The 17,743-nt window shown below is 41.9% G+C and overlaps 1 protein-coding gene across 1 annotated transcript in view; it reads left to right on the top strand.

Moving 5' to 3' along the window:
• lama4 (laminin, alpha 4) overlaps positions 1-17,743 on the top strand; it is a 126,279-nt gene that overhangs the window by 77,410 nt on the left and 31,126 nt on the right. The window contains exons 21-29 of the mRNA XM_061900367.1: positions 98-262; positions 8,380-8,525; positions 8,619-8,781; positions 8,852-8,985; positions 10,444-10,615; positions 12,854-12,985; positions 15,006-15,148; positions 15,372-15,501; positions 15,581-15,718. Coding sequence (XP_061756351.1) covers positions 98-262; positions 8,380-8,525; positions 8,619-8,781; positions 8,852-8,985; positions 10,444-10,615; positions 12,854-12,985; positions 15,006-15,148; positions 15,372-15,501; positions 15,581-15,718 — 1,323 coding nt within the window. The remainder of the gene's footprint in view (positions 1-97; positions 263-8,379; positions 8,526-8,618; positions 8,782-8,851; positions 8,986-10,443; positions 10,616-12,853; positions 12,986-15,005; positions 15,149-15,371; positions 15,502-15,580; positions 15,719-17,743) is intronic.

Genomic DNA, 17,743 nt, shown 5'->3' with positions numbered 1-17,743 from the left:
TTTTTTGCAATTATCTTCATTGGTAAATATGAAATAAAATGCCTATTCATGCCTTGACAATAGCATACCAGCATAAAGGGTTTCTTTTCCACTTCAGGTTCAAGTGTCAATGAAATTTAATGGTCAGTCGTCAGTGGAGGTTCATCCGGACACCAATCTGGAAGACCTGAAGACAATGACGTCCATCAGCTTTTACATGAGAGTGGACCCAGACAAGGATCCAATAGAGGACCGCTTTATTCTATATCTGGGCGACAGAAAGGTAAGGCTGTTACTAAATAATGTGCGGTGCAAATGACTGCGTAAATTGAGATGCTTGTTATCACCATATTTTTTTGGACCATAAGGCGCACTGGATTAAAAGGCGCACTGCCCATGAGCGGGTCTATTCAGGTCTTGTTTCATACAAAAGGCACACCGGATTATTAGGCACAATTTTTTTCTAAGTTTAAAACACTTCCTGTGGTCTACATAACATGTAATGGTGGTTCTTTGGTCAAAATGTTGCATAGATTATGTTTTAGACATCAACTTCAAGAAGCTTACTGAGCGCCTCTTCAGGATGCGTCGTTTTGCGGGCGGTCTTACCTACGTGGCTCACCTTCCCTGTGATCTTTGTTGTAGCGGTGTAGCGTGCAAGGACGCGAGTGGAAGAAGTGTCAAAAGAGGGAGCCAACTGTTTTAATGATTTTCAGACTTTACTTAAATCAATAACGGAGCAGCATCTTCTCATCAAGGCCGGAACTTTTCCATGAAAAATCGCCGGACCGGAACTCTCTAATAACTAAAGTTCCGTGGGTGAATTATATAAACCCACTACAGTTTTACCACTTTGATTGCCAGTATACTGACAGATATACTGTAAGTAAGAACGTTATGCTACTTTATATTAGAAATGGCAATAGCAGAAGATGAATGCCACAAAAGAAGGTTAGAGAAAAAGAAGAATCTTATGACTACGATGTCGGCACGGACTACAATTGCGGAAGCGCGCTCATTTTCATGACTTATGCAGATCCCAAATACACTTCAGCAGGTACTAGAAGGTAAGAAAAGTTGGTTTTCGATAATATTGCAAAACAAAACGCCATATAATATGTCTGCTAATAGTTGCCATTTTACGGTCCTTATTCACACACCATAATAATACTTGTAGGGCTGCGAATCTTTGGGTGCCCCACGATTCGATTCAATATCGATTCTTGGGGTCGCGATTCGATAATATATCGTTTTCTCGATTCAACGCGATTCTCAAATCAAAAACGATATTTTTCTGATTCAAAATGATTCTGTATTCATTCAATACATAGGATTTCAGCAGGATCTACCCCAGTCTGCTGATATGTTAGCAGAGGAGTAGATTTAAAAAAAAAAAATTTTTTATAATTATAAAGGACAATGTTTTATCAACAGATTGCAATAATGTTAAAAAAATTTAACTATTAAATGAACCAAAAATATGACTTATTTTATCTTTGTGAAAACATTGGACACAGTGTGTTGTCAAGCTTATGAGATGCGATGCCAGTGTAAGCCACGGTGACACCATTGTTCTTTTTTTAGTTTTTTATAAATGTCTAATGATAATGTAAATGAGGGATTTTTAACCACTGCTATGCTGAAATTATAACTAATATTGATACTGTTGTTGATAATCATTTTTGTTTCACTACTTTTGGTTTGTTCCGTGTCGTGTTTGTGTCTCCTCTCCATTGCTCTGTTTCTTGCAGTATTGCTGGGTTAGGTTTGTTTTTGGAATTAGATTGCATTTTCATGGCATTGCTGTGTAGTGGTTTGTTGGATTGATACATTTTTTTTCAAACAAATAAAATAAAAATAAAAATAAATAGATTTTTTTTTTAAATGAGAATCGAATCCGAATCGCACAACGTATTCGATTCGATTCGTATTCGAATCGATTGTTTTCCCAATCTCCTAAATACTTGTATGTTTAATGCTGTTATGGATTGGAGTGAGTTGAGACGGTTTAGACACCAGGGGGCAGTAATGTTCAAAAATGTATTGTATATATAGGCAATATATATGATAATAATAAACAATACTAACTAATAAACTACATTAAGGTAAATGGAGAGTGTCAAAACCCAAGAGTGTGTGTGTGTGAGGCTATCTGTGTAGTTAGCTGAGGTGTGTGTTACCAAATGTTGTCGAGAGTGAAGGAACACAGAAGTCCGTGGGGCAGGTAGGTGATCCAGGGCAGGACAGAAGGGACAAGGTCCGTGTCCAAGCGGGAGGTCAAGAATCCAAAAAGGCAGTCCGGAAAGCAAGGGAACTAACAGGTGACGAGACACACAGCTCGCCAACAAAGGAACAAGGGCAGACGTGTACGCCACCAGAAAGTTATATTCCAGTCCGGGATGGCAGGTTGAGCAGGCTTAAGAAGGCAGCTCGCTCATCACAGGCAGGTGCGCTGATTGCCGATGAATGATTGCAGCTGGCGGCTGCTGCAGGGCGGATATGCGCCCGGCGCATCTCTGGATGTGCGCGGCCGTGTCCCGAGGTGCGACAAGCAAAGCGCAAGGGTGAGGGCGCATTGGAATGCGCTCTAGCCGTGACAAATGCGCCGACAATCCATCAAGCGGTGCAGGTTCATAGCATACCGAAGTCGTACTAAACACATTTTGACAGATTTTTAAACGCCGTGTGTAATGTTCTATATTCTCAATGGAACATTTAAAGTTTTGGTATTGTTTACTGCCATCATATTGCAGTCTACACTTACTGTATCTCTTATGTATGACTGCCATCTAGTGGTCACACTTATCATTACACCATGTACCAAAAAAAATTGCTTTGAGGTCACTAAGCACAACCAGAAATATTCTGTACATTAGGTACACCGGATTATAAGGCAAACTGTAGATTTTTGAGAAAATGAAAGGATTTTAAGTGCACCTTATAGTCCAAAAAATACGGTATTCAAATTGTAAAGGGTGTAATGGTACATGAGTTCGTAGTCAGGTTAATTTGGTTCAGAACCTTCGGTGTGGTACTGTAAGGCAGTGGTTCTCAACCTTTTTTCAGTGATGTACCCCCTGTGAACATTTTTTTAATTCAAGTACCCCGTAATCAGAGCAAAGCATTTTTGGTTGAAAAAAGGAGACACAGAAGTAAAATACGGCACTACGTCATCATTTTCTGATTCATTCAATTCATCCATCCATCCATCTTCCTCCGCTTATCCGAGGTCGGGTCGCGGGGGTAGCAGCTTAAGCAGGGAAGCCCAGACTTCCCTCTCCGCAGCCACTTCGTCTAGCTCTTCCCAGGGGATCCCGAGGCGTTCCCAGGCCAGCCGGGAGACATAGTCTTCCCAACGTGTCCTGGGTCTTCCCCGTGGCCTCCTACTGGTTGGACATGCCCTAAACACCTCCCTCGGGAGGCGTTCGGGTGGCATCCTGACCAGATGCCCGAACCACCTCATCTGGCTCCTCTCAATTTGGAGGAGCAGCGGCTTTACTTTGAGTTCCTCCCGGATGACAGAGCTTCTCACCCTATCTCTAAGGGAGAGCCCCGCCGTGTCCGACTTACTGCCGGCAATGCGGACCAAGCTCTGACACTGATCGTACAGGGAGCGGACTGCCACAATAAGACAGTCCGATACCCCATACTCTCTGAGCACTCCCCACAAGACTTCCCGAGGGACACGATCGAATGCCTTCTCCAAGTCCGCAAAGCACATGTAGACTGGTTGGGAAAACTCCCATGCACCCTCAAGAACCCTGCCGAGAGTATAGAGCTGGTCCACAGTTCCACAACCAGGACGAAAACCACACTGTTCCTCCTGAATCCGAGGTTCGACTAAACGGCGTAGCCTCCTCTCCAGTACACCTGAATAAACTATTACCGGGAAGACTGAGGAGTGTGATCTCACGATATTTGTAATACACCCTCCACCCCTTCTTAAAGAGAGGGACCACCACCCCAGTCTGCCAATCCAGAGGTACCGCCCCCGATGTCCACGCGATGCTGCAGAGTCTTGTCAGCCAAGACACCCCACAGCATCCAGACACTTAAGGAACTCCAGGCGGGTCTCATCCAGCCCTGGGGCCTTGCAACCGAGGAGCTTTTTAACTACCTCACCAACCTCAGCCCCAGAAATAGGAGAGTCCACCACAGATTCCTCAGGCACTGCTTCCTCATAGGAAGACGTGTTGGTGGGATTGAGGAGGTCTTCGAAGTATTCCTTCCACCTATCCACAACATCCGCAGTTGAGGTCAGCAGAACACCGTCCACACCATACACGGTGTTGACAGTGCACTGCTTCTCCTTCCTGAGGCGGCGGATGGTGGTCCAGACTCGCTTCGAAGCCATCCGGAAGTCATTTTCCATGGCTTCCCCAAACTTTTCCCATGTCCGAGTTTTTGCCTCTGCAACCGCTGAAGCTGCACACCGCTTGGCCTGTCGGTACCTGTCCACTGCCTCTGGAGTCCTATGAGCCAAAAGAACCCGATAGGACTCCTTCTTCAGCTTGATGGCATCTCTCACCGCTTAGGATTACCGGCACGACAAGCACTAACTACCTTGCGGCCACGGCTCCAATCAGCCTCCTCGACAATAGAGGTGCGGAACATGGTCCACTCGGACTCAATGTCCAGCACCTCCCTCGTGACATGTTCAAAGTTCCTCCGGAGGTGGGAATTGAAACTTTCTCTGACAGGAGACTTTGCCAGACGTTCCCAGCAAACCCTCGCAATGCGTTTGGGCCTGCCAGGTCTGTCAGGCATCCTCCCCCACCATCGCAGCCAACTCACCACCAGGTGGTGATCGGTAGAAAGCTCCGCCCCTCTCTTTACCCGAGTGTCCAAAACATGAGGCCGCAAATCCGATGACACAACTACAAAGTCGATCATGGAACTGCGACCTAAGGTGTCCTGGTGCCAAGTGCACATATGGACACCCTTATGTTTGAACATGGTGTTTGTTATGGACAAACTGTGACAAGCACAAAAGTCCAATAACAAAACACCACTTGGGTTCAGATCTGGGCGGCCATTCTTCCCAATCTCGCCTCTCCAGGTTTCACTGTCGTTACCAACATGAGCGTTGAAGTCCCCCAGCAGAACAAGGGAATCACCCGAGGGAGCACTCTCCAGTACTCCCTCGAGTGTACCCAAAAAGGGTGGGTACTCTGAACTGTTGTTTGGTGCGTAAGCACAAACAACAGTCAGGACCTGTCCCCCCACCCAAAGGCGGAGGGAGGCTACCCTTTTGTCCACTGGGTTGAACTCCAACGTGCAGGCTTTGAGCCGCGGGGCAACGAGAATTGCCACACCAGCCCGTCGCCTCTCACTGCCGGCCACGCCAGAGTGAAAGAGAGTCCAGCCCCTTTTAAGAAAAGTGGTTCCAGAGCCCTTGCTGTGCGTCGAAGTGAGTCAGTCTACATCCAGCCGGAATTTCTCTACTTCGCGCACTAGCTCAGGCTCCTTCCTCCCCCCAGTGAGGTGACGTTCCACATCCCAAGAGCGAGCTTATGTAGCCGAGGATCGGACCGCCAAGAGCCCTGCCTTCGGCTGCCGCCCAGCTCACATTGCACCCAACCTCTATGGCCCCTACTCTGGGTGGTGAGCCCATTGGAGGGGGGACCCACGTTGCCTCTTCGGGCTGTGCACGGCCAGGCCCCATGGGTACAGGCCCGGCCACCAGGCGCTCGCCATCGTGCCCCACCTCCGGGCCTGGCTCCAGAGGGGGGCTCCGGTGACCCGCGTCCGGGCGAGGGAAATCTGGGTCCTTTGTTTTTACTTTTCATAGAGGTCTTCGAGCTGCTCTTTGTCTGGTCCCTCAGCTAGGACCAGTTTGCCTTGGGAGACCCTACCAGGGGGATTAAAGCCCCCGGACAACATAGCTCCTAGGATCATTGGGACACACAAACTCCTCTACCACGGTAAGGTGGCAGATCAGAGAGGAGATTTATTAAATTGTATAACTAAAAACTTGAAAAATAAACAAGTGATTCAATTATAAATAAAATTTCTACACATAGAAGTAATCATCAACTTAAAGTGCCCTCTTTGGGGATTGTAATAGAGATCCATTTGGATTCATAAACTTAATTCTAAATATTTCTTCACAAAAAATAAATCTTTAAAATCAATATTTATGGAACATGTACTCAAAAAATCTAACTTTCAACACTGATTATTGCATTCTTGCATTTCTTTTCTCAGTTTATGATGTAACATTCATATTTTGTTGAAGTATTATTCAAAAAAGATATTTGTAAAGGATTTTTGAATTGTTGCTATTTTTAGAATATTTTCAAAAAATCTCACATATCTCTTGGCATACCTTCAAGTACCCCCAGGGGTACGCGTACCCCCATTTGAGAACCACTGCTGTAGGGTACACTTTGAGTGAAGACAAGAAGTGTGTCTCCTCCCATGCATCTGCTCAGTAAACCAATCATGTGCAGCCCAGTCTTTGGCTAGTGGCAGTCATGGCTTGTGATAGGGCCAAGGACAAGTCACAGCCTAGTAAACCTCTTACGACGTTTGAGAACACTTGGCCTTCCATCCATCTATTTTATACCGCTTGTCCCTTTTTGTGGTCGCGTGGGGTGGTGGAGCCTATCTCAGCTGCATTTGGGCGGAAGGCGGAATACACCATGGACAAGTCGCCACCTCATCAAAGGCCCAACACAGATAGACAGACAACATTCACACTCACATTCACATTAACAAAGATTTCAGGACAAGACAAAAGCAGTGTGCTGGCAATATTTATTAGGAATGGGGATCAAGGCTAAAATCTTTACTAAAATAAATATATAGATAAATCGCACTGTTGGGGTTTTCTGCATTTTTTTTAATACGTTTTCTTTTTTTTTTAAATTATTTTGTTTTTCTTTCTTTTCTTGAGAATTAAGTTGATTATTCAATGTTTTTTATGTTAAAATATGGCGATATGGTTATGGTATTGGTTCATTTCAAACATGAATAGTTGTCATGATCCGTGGTCCGGATAATGTTTTTGTTATGTTCTGTTAGTTTTAGACTACATTAGTTGCTGTTTTTGTGCATCCTTGTTTGTTTTAGTTACCATGGCGACTTATGATTTTCACCTGCCTCTGGTTTTCGGGACGCGCCCCCTATTTCCAATCAAGAGACGTGATTTAAGCCCACCTTTGCCAGTCAGTTGTCCGGCGTCATTATTGGTTTCATGCCACAGTTTCATGAGGTGATCTGTCATAGTTATGTTAGTTGTCCAATGCCACCGTAAGTTTTGTTTGTTCTATGTGTGGACGGTATGTATGTAGGTATGTATGGGACGGTGTGGCGCAGTGGCAGAGTGGCCGTGTGCGACCCGTGGGTCCCTGGTTCAATCCCCACCTAGTACCAACCCCGTCACGTCCTGAGCTAGACACTTCACCCTTGCTCCTGATAGGTGCTGGTTAGCGCCTTGCATAGCAGCTCCCTCCATCAGTGTGTGAATGTGTGTGTGAATGGGTAAATGTGGAAGTAGTCTCAAAGCGCTTTGAGTACCTTGAAGGTAGAAAAGCGCTATAGAAGTACAACCCATTTATCATTTATGTCCATAGTTCATGCTAAGTGTTAGCGCCTATGTTTCCTGCATTAAATTTTTTGTTCTTTAGCCTCTCGTGCGAACGGCACCCTTTTTTTGGTTTTAGTTCCTGTCTTTTGTGATGTCTAGAATTAATTAATTAATAAATATGTTCCTACCTTCAAGTCCTGTCCAGAATAGTCCGTTTGCATCCTGGGAGAACAAACCTCGCAGCAAGCTGCGACCACCCGTTATGACAATAGTTACAATATGGTACATCACACATTTTCAGTTTCTCATTACAACATGAGCTTATTTATATGTGTTTTATCCAACCCCTTTTCCGTTCCATAGCAAATCATAACACATTTGTTTATTTACTTAATGTGCTCAATCTGTAACATAAACAAATGCATAAATGAATAAAATGAAGAAAAAGTTAAGATGTGATTCACATGTTAAAATGAAATGTCTTCAAATCCATGCCTCCAAATCGAAAACGTCTCCAAGCTCATTAAGTGGTCAGAAAAAGCTTTAAAATTTCTCAAAACTTTGATAGTGGAAGCAAAGCTTTTGTCTTTTGCCTCTTCTCCCAGTATCAAGAAGTGACATTTAACTATTATGGTTAATAGTTATACCTTTTACACACAAACAAAGCAGTTTTTATGTTTTATCATTGTACCTAAAAATGAACGAGGCATGTACCAAACTGTGATTACACATCTGTATGTACAGCTGCACTCCAATTTTAAATTATTGTATTTATGTTTACGCAGCATCCAGATATTTATGAATGTATCAGAAGACTTTTTAAATTGTACTGGTTGAAATTAATATTCTGTTTATTGCTTTGGCCGTAGGGTCAGAAAGACTACATGGGACTTGCAATCAAGAATGATAACTTGGTGTACATGTACAACCTTGGTGGTGAATACGTTGAAATCGCACTGAGTTCGAAACCGGTTAGCCAATGGCCTGCTGTCTTCAACTACATTAAAGTAGAGAGGTACTCTCACAAGTCAAAAACATTGCATCAAAGAATTGTGAACAAAATCGAATTTCATATGAATTTTCCTTTTTTTGTTTTTTACAATGGCAGGTTGGGTCGACATGGGAAAATCTACCTAATCCTCCCAAGCCAAAGCTCCACGGATGAACAGAAGTTCATACAGAAAGGCGAGGCTCCTGGCACCGATTCACTATTTGACATAGACCCAAAAGACATGGTATTCTTTGTTGGGGGTGTCCCACCGGATGCAAAGGTATAATTACACCTAATGCATGTGTATTTGATAATTTACCCAAACATAACTATATTTTCTTTCAATCCAGCTCCCTCCTCCATTGAGTCTTGCTCCTTTTGTGGGTTGCATAGAGTTGGCTTCACTTAACAATGATGTCATCAGTCTATATAATTTCAAGAAAACTCACAAAATGGATGTGGTTGCATCCACGCCATGTTCCAGGTACCTTTATAGCAAAATGAGCATTTTAGGTACCATATTTTTTCGGATTGTAAGTCGCTCCGGAGGAAAAAGACATATATACGCCGCACTGGAGTATAAGTCGCACTTTTGGGGGAAATTTATTTGATAAAATCCAACACCAAGAATAGACATTTGAAAGGCAATTCGACATAAAGAATAGTGATCGACAGGCTGAATAAGTGTAGGTTTTATGAGGCATAAATAACCAACTGAGAACGTGTCTGGTATGTTAACGTAACATATGTAGCTGAGATAGGCGCCAGCGCCCCCCGCGACCCCGAAAGGGAATAAGCGGTAGAAAATGGATGGATGGATGGATTATGGTAAGAGTCATTCAAATAACTATAACATATAGAACATGCTATACGTTTACCAAACAATCTGTCACTCCTAATCGATAAATCCCATGAAATCTTCTTCCTCGATGTCGCTTCTAAACAACTCTGCCAACTTCAAAGGTATGTGCCGCTTCCTCTTGTTGTTTTCTGCTGCATATTTCACTTCGTCCAGCTTGTAATCTGCAGTACATGATCTCCTTTTCGGTGCCGTTTTTGTTCAGCCCTTCTCAGTTTTTATAAGTTACCGCCAACGATGACATGATCCATTTTAATAGCTACGGCATTAGCATATAGCATATAGCAGTTAGCATACCATGACCCACAATGCACTTCTGCCATGACCCTCCCCCGCCAAATTCTTATTGGTTGACATATATGTGACGATTGCTGACATTTTCTACGTCTCTTCCGCGAATGAGATAAATAATATTATTCGATATTGTGTGTAATCTGCAGTACATGATTTCCTTTTCGGTGCCATTTTTGTTCAGCCCTTCTCAGTTTTTATAAGTTACCGCCAATGATGAAATGATCCATTTTAATAGCTACGGCAGTAGCATATAGCAGTTAGCATACCATGACCCACAATGCACTTCTGCCATGACCCTACCCTGCCGAATTCTCATTGGTTGACGTGTATGTGACGATTGCTGACATTTTCTTTGTCTTTTCCCCAAATGAGATAAATAATATTATTTGATATTTTACGGTAATGTGTTAATAATTTCACACATAAGTCGCTCCGGAGTATATGTAGCACCCCCGGCCAAACCATGAAAAAAAAACTGCGACTTACAGTCCGAAAAATACGGTAATTGTTGACGTTTTACATGACAAGCATCACTATAAGTGGTGGGTCATCTTATTGCATTAACTTCTTTTTGGAGTTAATCAAGTTGAATGAGCATAAAAAAAAGAATAATTTTGACTAATATTTTTTTTTTAATTCAATTATGTACTGGAGAAAAAAATATGTTTAATTTACTGGTCAGAGTAATAATAATAATGCAAGTGGAAATAATTGGTAGGGATCTTGTCTATTGTGTGTCAAGAATGTATCCTATAAATAATGTTGTTCATTTTCTCCGTGTTTTTGCAGATACAAGCTGGCTTTCTCCAAGAGTCGTATTGCCAGTTACCTGTTTGATGGAAAAGGCTATGCACTCATCAGTAACATCACACAGAGGGCGAAATTCGGTTATGTCACAAGATTTGATATTTCAGTGCGAACAGTTGTGAACAACGGTGTTCTTTTCATTATGGTCAATGCCGTAAGTTGGAGCATGCGTCACGTTTCATTAAAAAATAGCTTGTAAATGGCATTAATCTCAGTCACATGTTACCTAACTTTTTAAAAACCGGCAGAGTTTTGCCTTTTACATATATATACAAATACATTTGCATGCAGTATCATCATCATCAGCCGTTGTCAGTCCACTGTTGGACGAAAGCCTCAGCATGTTTCTGCCATTTGGCGTACTTTTCATGCTGGTTATTAGCCTACACCTTCCACGCTGGCTTGGTGCGGGTTGGAAGGGGTATTTTATATCAGAGATCCTTCTCCTAGACTAATTGCCTTACTGGGCCGTTGAACTTAGTCTGTCCTGTTGGTTGTCCGCGCCCCATTTACCCAGGGGCCCGCTCAGCTTTATGGCGCTGACCGCCCGCCAGTCACAAGAGAAGGTGCAAACGGTTCTTTGTGTGCATTTTATAGACGTTAGTTGGGACTCACTAACCCCACACACAACCTCCCATCTCATGCCTGGATGTAGTTTAACGTCATACCCAGGACAGACACAATTGTCCATAGATCCATGGTTCTCACTTAGTAAATGGGTGGTTTTCTTCTCCAGGTTGGGCATGAGAGCCTGGCCAAATTAAAAAAATCAGATTACGTATTGGGATTTTGTTCAGAAAATAGGGTAGAATAAATTGTGGCATTGAAAATTTGGATTGGTGCAACATTGACAATGATTTGGACCTGCAGAGGTCCTTGTGGTGAGACGCAGCTGAGCAGGAAGCTCTCCCATTTGCCTGTTGTTTACCAAAACCTATTGTCATGAGCGTTTATTAATGACCGAAAGGACAAGATCACAAGTGCCGAAATGAGTTTCCTCCATATGTATTCTCAGGGCATTTCAATCCATCTCAACTGAACTGTTTGGTTTGTCTTAGAAGATGTTTCCCCTCTCATCCGAGTAGGCTTCATCAGTTCATGCTTATAGACTTAGATTAGTCAGATCTAGTCTTAGACTTAGATTTGGCAGATCTACTCTCCCCCCAAATATTTTTACTCCCAACACCAAGAGGGTGTTGGGAGTATGGCACGGATGGTTCCGCTCTATCATAGTAAGAAAAACAACTGTTGGGATGCAAATGAACAATCCTACTGTCAATGCCAACAACAGTTAAAGTATAATTTCCTTTCGCTGGCATTGAGGTATTGCGTTGCAGAGCAATTGCTGTGGATTGACCACTACCAGCCCCAAATAGTTGGTGTTACCTACGTTAGCATTCAATTCAGTTGCAAACAAGTGGCACCAAGGAGCATCTGTGACCAGAATATTCCTAACTCTGGAGGCTTAATTGTAGAATATTTTAGGAATGGTTGAAAGGACAGTGTTGTATGTGAGAGATAGGTTGTGTCACCACCTCCTCTGTTCAGGGATGGTTTTCCAACCTAGACGTAAATGGCTTCCCTCACTCCTAATTCGTACCATCCGTAATCCATCTCCAGAATCTGGACATTTTTGTCCTTAAAGGACTGCTAAAGATTTCGCCCTTCTATGCTGTGCCATACGTTGGCACAAACGACCAGCTGGGATAACCACAGGTTTTGAGGGTTTCCCTCAAATACTCTTGCTTTTTGGCCTGTGCCAGTGGGAACACTACCAGCTATGTGTTGTAGTGTTCTGATAACGCCCAGTTTGTGTTCCAGTGGATAGTCCAGAATACAATGACCTGGATGAATGAGAACCTCCATACACATGTTCCTCCATATGGTGGCTGGGCTCTGCATTAAAGTCAGAGGGAGAAGCTCCGCTCATCCAGGAGGAACTTAGAATAAAACCTCTGCTCCTCCACATTGAGAGAAGCAAGATGAGGTGGCTTAGCCATCTGGTCGGGATGCTTTTCAGAGGCCTCTCTATGAACATGTTCAGGGCACGCCCGACCAGCAGGAGTAACTGTCTTTCATCTGTCCTCGGAACGCCTCGGGATCTCCGGGACAAGCAACACTAACTAGCCAGGGAGAAGGAAACCTTGGCTTCTCTGCTTAGGCTGCTGCCTCCATGACCTGAGTCGGAATACGCGAAAGAAAATGGAAGGATGGATAATTGTTAGTTTGGTTTTAAAAAACTACATTGCCAAACAATATTTTTCTGTGTACATTTTTGAGCCTTGACTTTTAACAACGTTATCGGTTACTATAAGCCTACAAACAAACATGACTTATTTGATTAATTAATTTGATGTTTACCCTTTCCTTACATGTTTTTTCTTTTTTCCAGGATACATTCTTTCTTTTGGAAATAAAAAATGGATTCCTGCGGCTTATGTATGACTTTGGCTTCAACGATGGGCCAAAACTTATGGAAAGTAACATACCAAAGTTAAAAATTAATGATGCAAGGTATCATGAGGTAATTTTTTTAATCATATATTATTTACAACTGTTATGTTTTGCTTTCATTAAAGGAGGAATCTGGCCAGAAATGTTACTGCAATCTTGGTCAAATTTATGTAGTCCCCTGCCCCTCTCCCTGACTGAGGTTGCCAGATACGCAGCTGAATCCAGCTTGATCGACTGGGCTACTCCAACGAACTTCAAACTTGCACTGCCTTTTTCTAGGGGTTGAGATGCTGGGACCATAATAGCTGAATAGACAAGCGTTTTGCCAATAACAAATCTCTAGGTAACACATTTTACACAGAAATTAGGCTATTTTCAGGGAAGAAGTACAACTTGCATGCGTACAATGACACCACAAATGGCAATCACGTTGGTTATGGTCAGTACTATCAGAAAACAAAGACTAAAACAAACTACAACCAACGCTAGCAATGGTTATACTGATGAAAATAGGTAGAGCATGCTTAGCAGCCAAAACTAAAGAGGAGACGTTTTACCAAGGTATGCCTATAGGCTACTGTTTTAAACGTTTCAGATTATAGTCCACAATGTGCAAACGCGAATGAGGAATTATTTTATCATGTGATTTGGCTGTCTCCATACGCCATGACAGCCGTGCTAATGTTGGAACCCATTTCTTCAGCGTATCAGCATATCGAGAACTAAATAGGCACTGACACTACCCATATCCACATAGGTTTTATTTGTTTAAAAAATATTTTGCTCTGTCAGCTCGATGACACATCGACATACAGGTAGCCTATATTTTGCCCATTAGCCCATATGTCGATTTGTCATTGACCAAGCTAGCAAGCTAACCATTTGTTGCACGAACATACTAGCTTTGTTAGACAAAATCATAGACTGTATTGGACAACATAGTTTACATACAAAATGTCAATTTCCATTTATTACAAGTAATAAGAAAACGTAAATGCCTTACTTACCTGTCAAATAGTAAATTAGCAAATTTGCCATCCAATGAAAAAATCTTCTTCACTTTCAATCGTTTCCATTTTTCAAAGGCATCCCAGATACATTCCAGATACTCGTTTAGTTCCTGGCTTTGTCATGAATAAGTTGAGAATCGTATCGACGCCTTTTATATTTACTAATGCAGTGATTCTCAACCTTTTTTCAGTGATGTACCCCCTGTCAACATTTTTTTAATTCAAGTACCCCCTAATCAGAGCAAGGTATTTTTGGTTGGAAAAAAAAAGAGATAAAGAAGTAACATACAGCACTATGTCGGATTTATTAAATTGTATAACAGTGTAAAATATTGCTCATTTGTAGTGGTCTTTCTTGAACTATTTTGAAAAAAAGATATAAAAATAACTAATAACTTGTTAAAAAATAAACAAGTGATTCACTTATAAATAAAGATTTCTACACATATAAGTAATCATCAACTTAAAGTGCCCTCTCTGGGGATTGTAATAGAGATCCATCTGGATTCATGAACATTTCTTCACAAAAAAAGAAATCTTTAACATCAGTATTTATGGAACGTGTCCACAAAAAATCTAGCTGTCAACACTGAATATTGCATTGTTGCATTTATTTTCACAGTTTTTGAACTTACATTCATATTTTGTTGAAGTATTATTCAATAAATATATTTATTAAGGATTTTTGAATTGTTGCTATTTTTAGAAAAGCTCACATACCCCTTGGCATACCTTCAAGTACCCCCATTTGAGAACCACTGTACTAAGGTCTGACATGTTAAGTAACTTTACCAGTGGCAGTAGCTAAACGAAGGTGGTGGTACGTAACTGGCAACCTGGATGTGACACACTCACAGACTTTCTAATTGGTCAAACGGTGGAGGGGGGGGTTCATCGAAATGAAAAAAATAACAGGATTTCAAGGCTGTAATTGAACTACCGTTATCAGTTATACATGTATTCGAAAAGAACATGATTTATTCATGCCTTTTGACATATCAGGGCCATTTGATGATGACTGGACATGAACTTCTTACATATGGTTCTTTAAAAAAATCCATGTTTGTTCTTGGCTCACAGGTATCAGTGATTTATCATCAATCAAAGAAGGTTATCCTCCTGGTGGACAAGAGTCATATCAAATCTATGGAAAATCCAAAAACCACTTTGCCATTCTCAGACATCTACATAGGGGGGGTTCCCTCACACATTCTTCACAACAGGTGAGTAAAGCCAAGAACATGCTTGCCTTGTTACCTTACCTCAAAGTCTGTTTAAGCCGATGCAGCTGATGATGATGGTGGTGGAATGTAAACTTTAAGGATAATTATGGAGGCGAAATCCAATTACAGATAAAAAAAAAAAAACACTTTACAAATTACAACACGGAATTGGATTTATGTTGAACTTGGCGAAACTTCTGTGCCAATGTGAATTTCATTACAGGCCTGAGTTGTCTGCTGTGGTTAACCTCAAAGGTTGTGTCAAAGGTTTCTTGTTCCAAAAAAAAGACTTCAACCTGTTAGAGCAGCCTGGGACCATAGGCGTCAGTAGTGGCTGTCCTGAGGAGTCTTTTGTAAGTGCACCACTTCATCTTCTTTCCATAACATCAACTATACGACATCAAACAATGATACTTTATCACTGTCTTGCAGGCATCACACAAAGCCTATTTCACGGGCGAAAGCTACCTCGGATCCTCTGCAAAGATTTCCCCCTTTGACAAATTTGAAGGTGGCCTCAACTTTAAAACATTACAACCTAATGGACTCCTGTTGTACCACGAGGATGGGGTATGAACAAAATGTTTACACACTCCGGAAAAAGATTAGTTTTAAAACTCATTATTCCGTAAAACAAATTCACATTGCACAAAAGTGATTTATGAGTCCGTTTTTGCAAATGGACCTACAGTATATTCTACAGCCATACTTGCCAACCCTCCCGATTTTCCCGGGAGACTCCCGAATTTCAGTGCCCCTCCCGAAAATCTCCCGGAGTAACCATTCTCCTGAATTTCTCACGATTTCCACCCGGACAACAATATTGGGGGCGCGCCTTAAAGGGACTGCCTTTAGCGTCCTCTCTCACCAGAAAAGGAGACTATTACAAACCCCGTTTCCATATGAGTTGGGAAATTGTGTCAGATGTAAATATAAACGGAATACAATGATTTGCAAATCCTTTTCAAACCATATTCAATTGAATGCACTACAAAGACAAGATATTTGATGTTCAAACTCATAAACTTTTTTGGGTTTTTTTTGCAAATAATTATTAACTTAGAATTTCATGGCTGCAACATGTGCCAAAGTAGTTGGGAAAGGGCATGTTCACCAGTGTTACATCACATTTTCTTTTAACAACACTCAATAAACGTTTGGGAACTGAGGAAACTAATTGTTGAAGCTTTGAGAGTGGAATTCTTTACCATTCTTGCATGATGTATAGCTTAAGTTGTTCAACAGTCCGCTGTCGTATTTTACGCTTCATAATGCGCCAAAACATTTACGATGGGAGACATGTCTGGACTGCAGGCGGGCCAGGAAAGTACCTGCACTTTTTTACTACGAAGCCATGCTGTTGTAACACGTGGCTTGGCATTGTTTTGCTGAAATAAGCAGGGATGTCCATGATAAGGTTGCTTGGATGACAACATATGTTGCTCCAAAACCTGTATGTACCTTTCAGCATTAATGGTGCCTTCACAGATAAGCATGTAAGTTACCCATGCTTTGGGCACTAATACACCCCCATACCGACACAGATGCTGGCTTTTGAACTCTGGGCCAATAACAATCTGGATGGTTATTTTTCTCTTTGTTCCGGAGGACACCACGTCCACAGTTTCCAAATATAATTTGAAATGTGGACTCGTCAGACCACAGAACAGTTTTCCACTTTTGCATCAGTCCATCTTAGATGGATTCGGGCCCAGCGAAGCCGGCGGCGTTCCTTGGTGTTGTTGATAAATGGCTTTCGCTTTGCACAGTAGAGTTTTAACTTGGACTTACAGATGTAGCGACCAACTGTAGTTACTTACAGTGGTTTTCTGAAGTGCTCCTGAGCCCATGTGATGATATTCTTTACACACTGTCGGTTTTTGATGCAGTACCGCCTGAGGGATCAAAGGTCCGTAATATAATCGCTTACTTGCAGTGATTTCTCCAAGTTCTCTGAACCTTTTGATGATTTTACGGACCGTAGATGGTAAAATCCCTAAATTCCTTGCAATAGCTCGTTGAGAAATGTTGTTCTAAAACTGTTCGACAATTTGCTTACAAATTGGTGACCCTTGCCCCATCCTTGTTTGTGAATTACTTAGCATTTCATGGAACTGCTTTTATACCCAATCATGGCACCCACCTGGTCCCAATTAGCCTGCACACCTGTGGGATGTTCCAAATAAGTACTTGATGAGCATTCCTCAACTTAATTAGTATTTATTGCCACCTTTCCCAACTTCTTTGTCACGTGTTGCTGGCATCAAATTCTAAAGTTGATGATTATTTGCAAAAACAAAAAATGTTTATCAGTTTTAACATGAAATATGTTGTCTTTGTAGCATATTCAACTGAAAATGGGTTGAAAATGATTTGCTAATCATTGTATTCCGTTTATATTTACAACTAACACAACTTCCCAACTTATATGGAAACGGGGTTTGTATATATGTCTTCGTTATCCATAGGTTTATCTACAACCCATAAAGTCTGGGTGCCGGTATATCTGTTTTTTAGGAACAAACTTCACAATAATGTCTGATTGAATGCTAAAAACGTTGTGACAAACCGCCTTGAAAAACAGAATGGAATTTT

The sequence above is a fragment of the Nerophis ophidion genome, linkage group LG05 (assembly GCF_033978795.1).
Source record: "Nerophis ophidion isolate RoL-2023_Sa linkage group LG05, RoL_Noph_v1.0, whole genome shotgun sequence".
In the NCBI taxonomy this organism is placed as follows: domain Eukaryota; kingdom Metazoa; phylum Chordata; class Actinopteri; order Syngnathiformes; family Syngnathidae; genus Nerophis; species Nerophis ophidion.
This window is presented reverse-complemented; position numbering and strand designations above follow the sequence as displayed.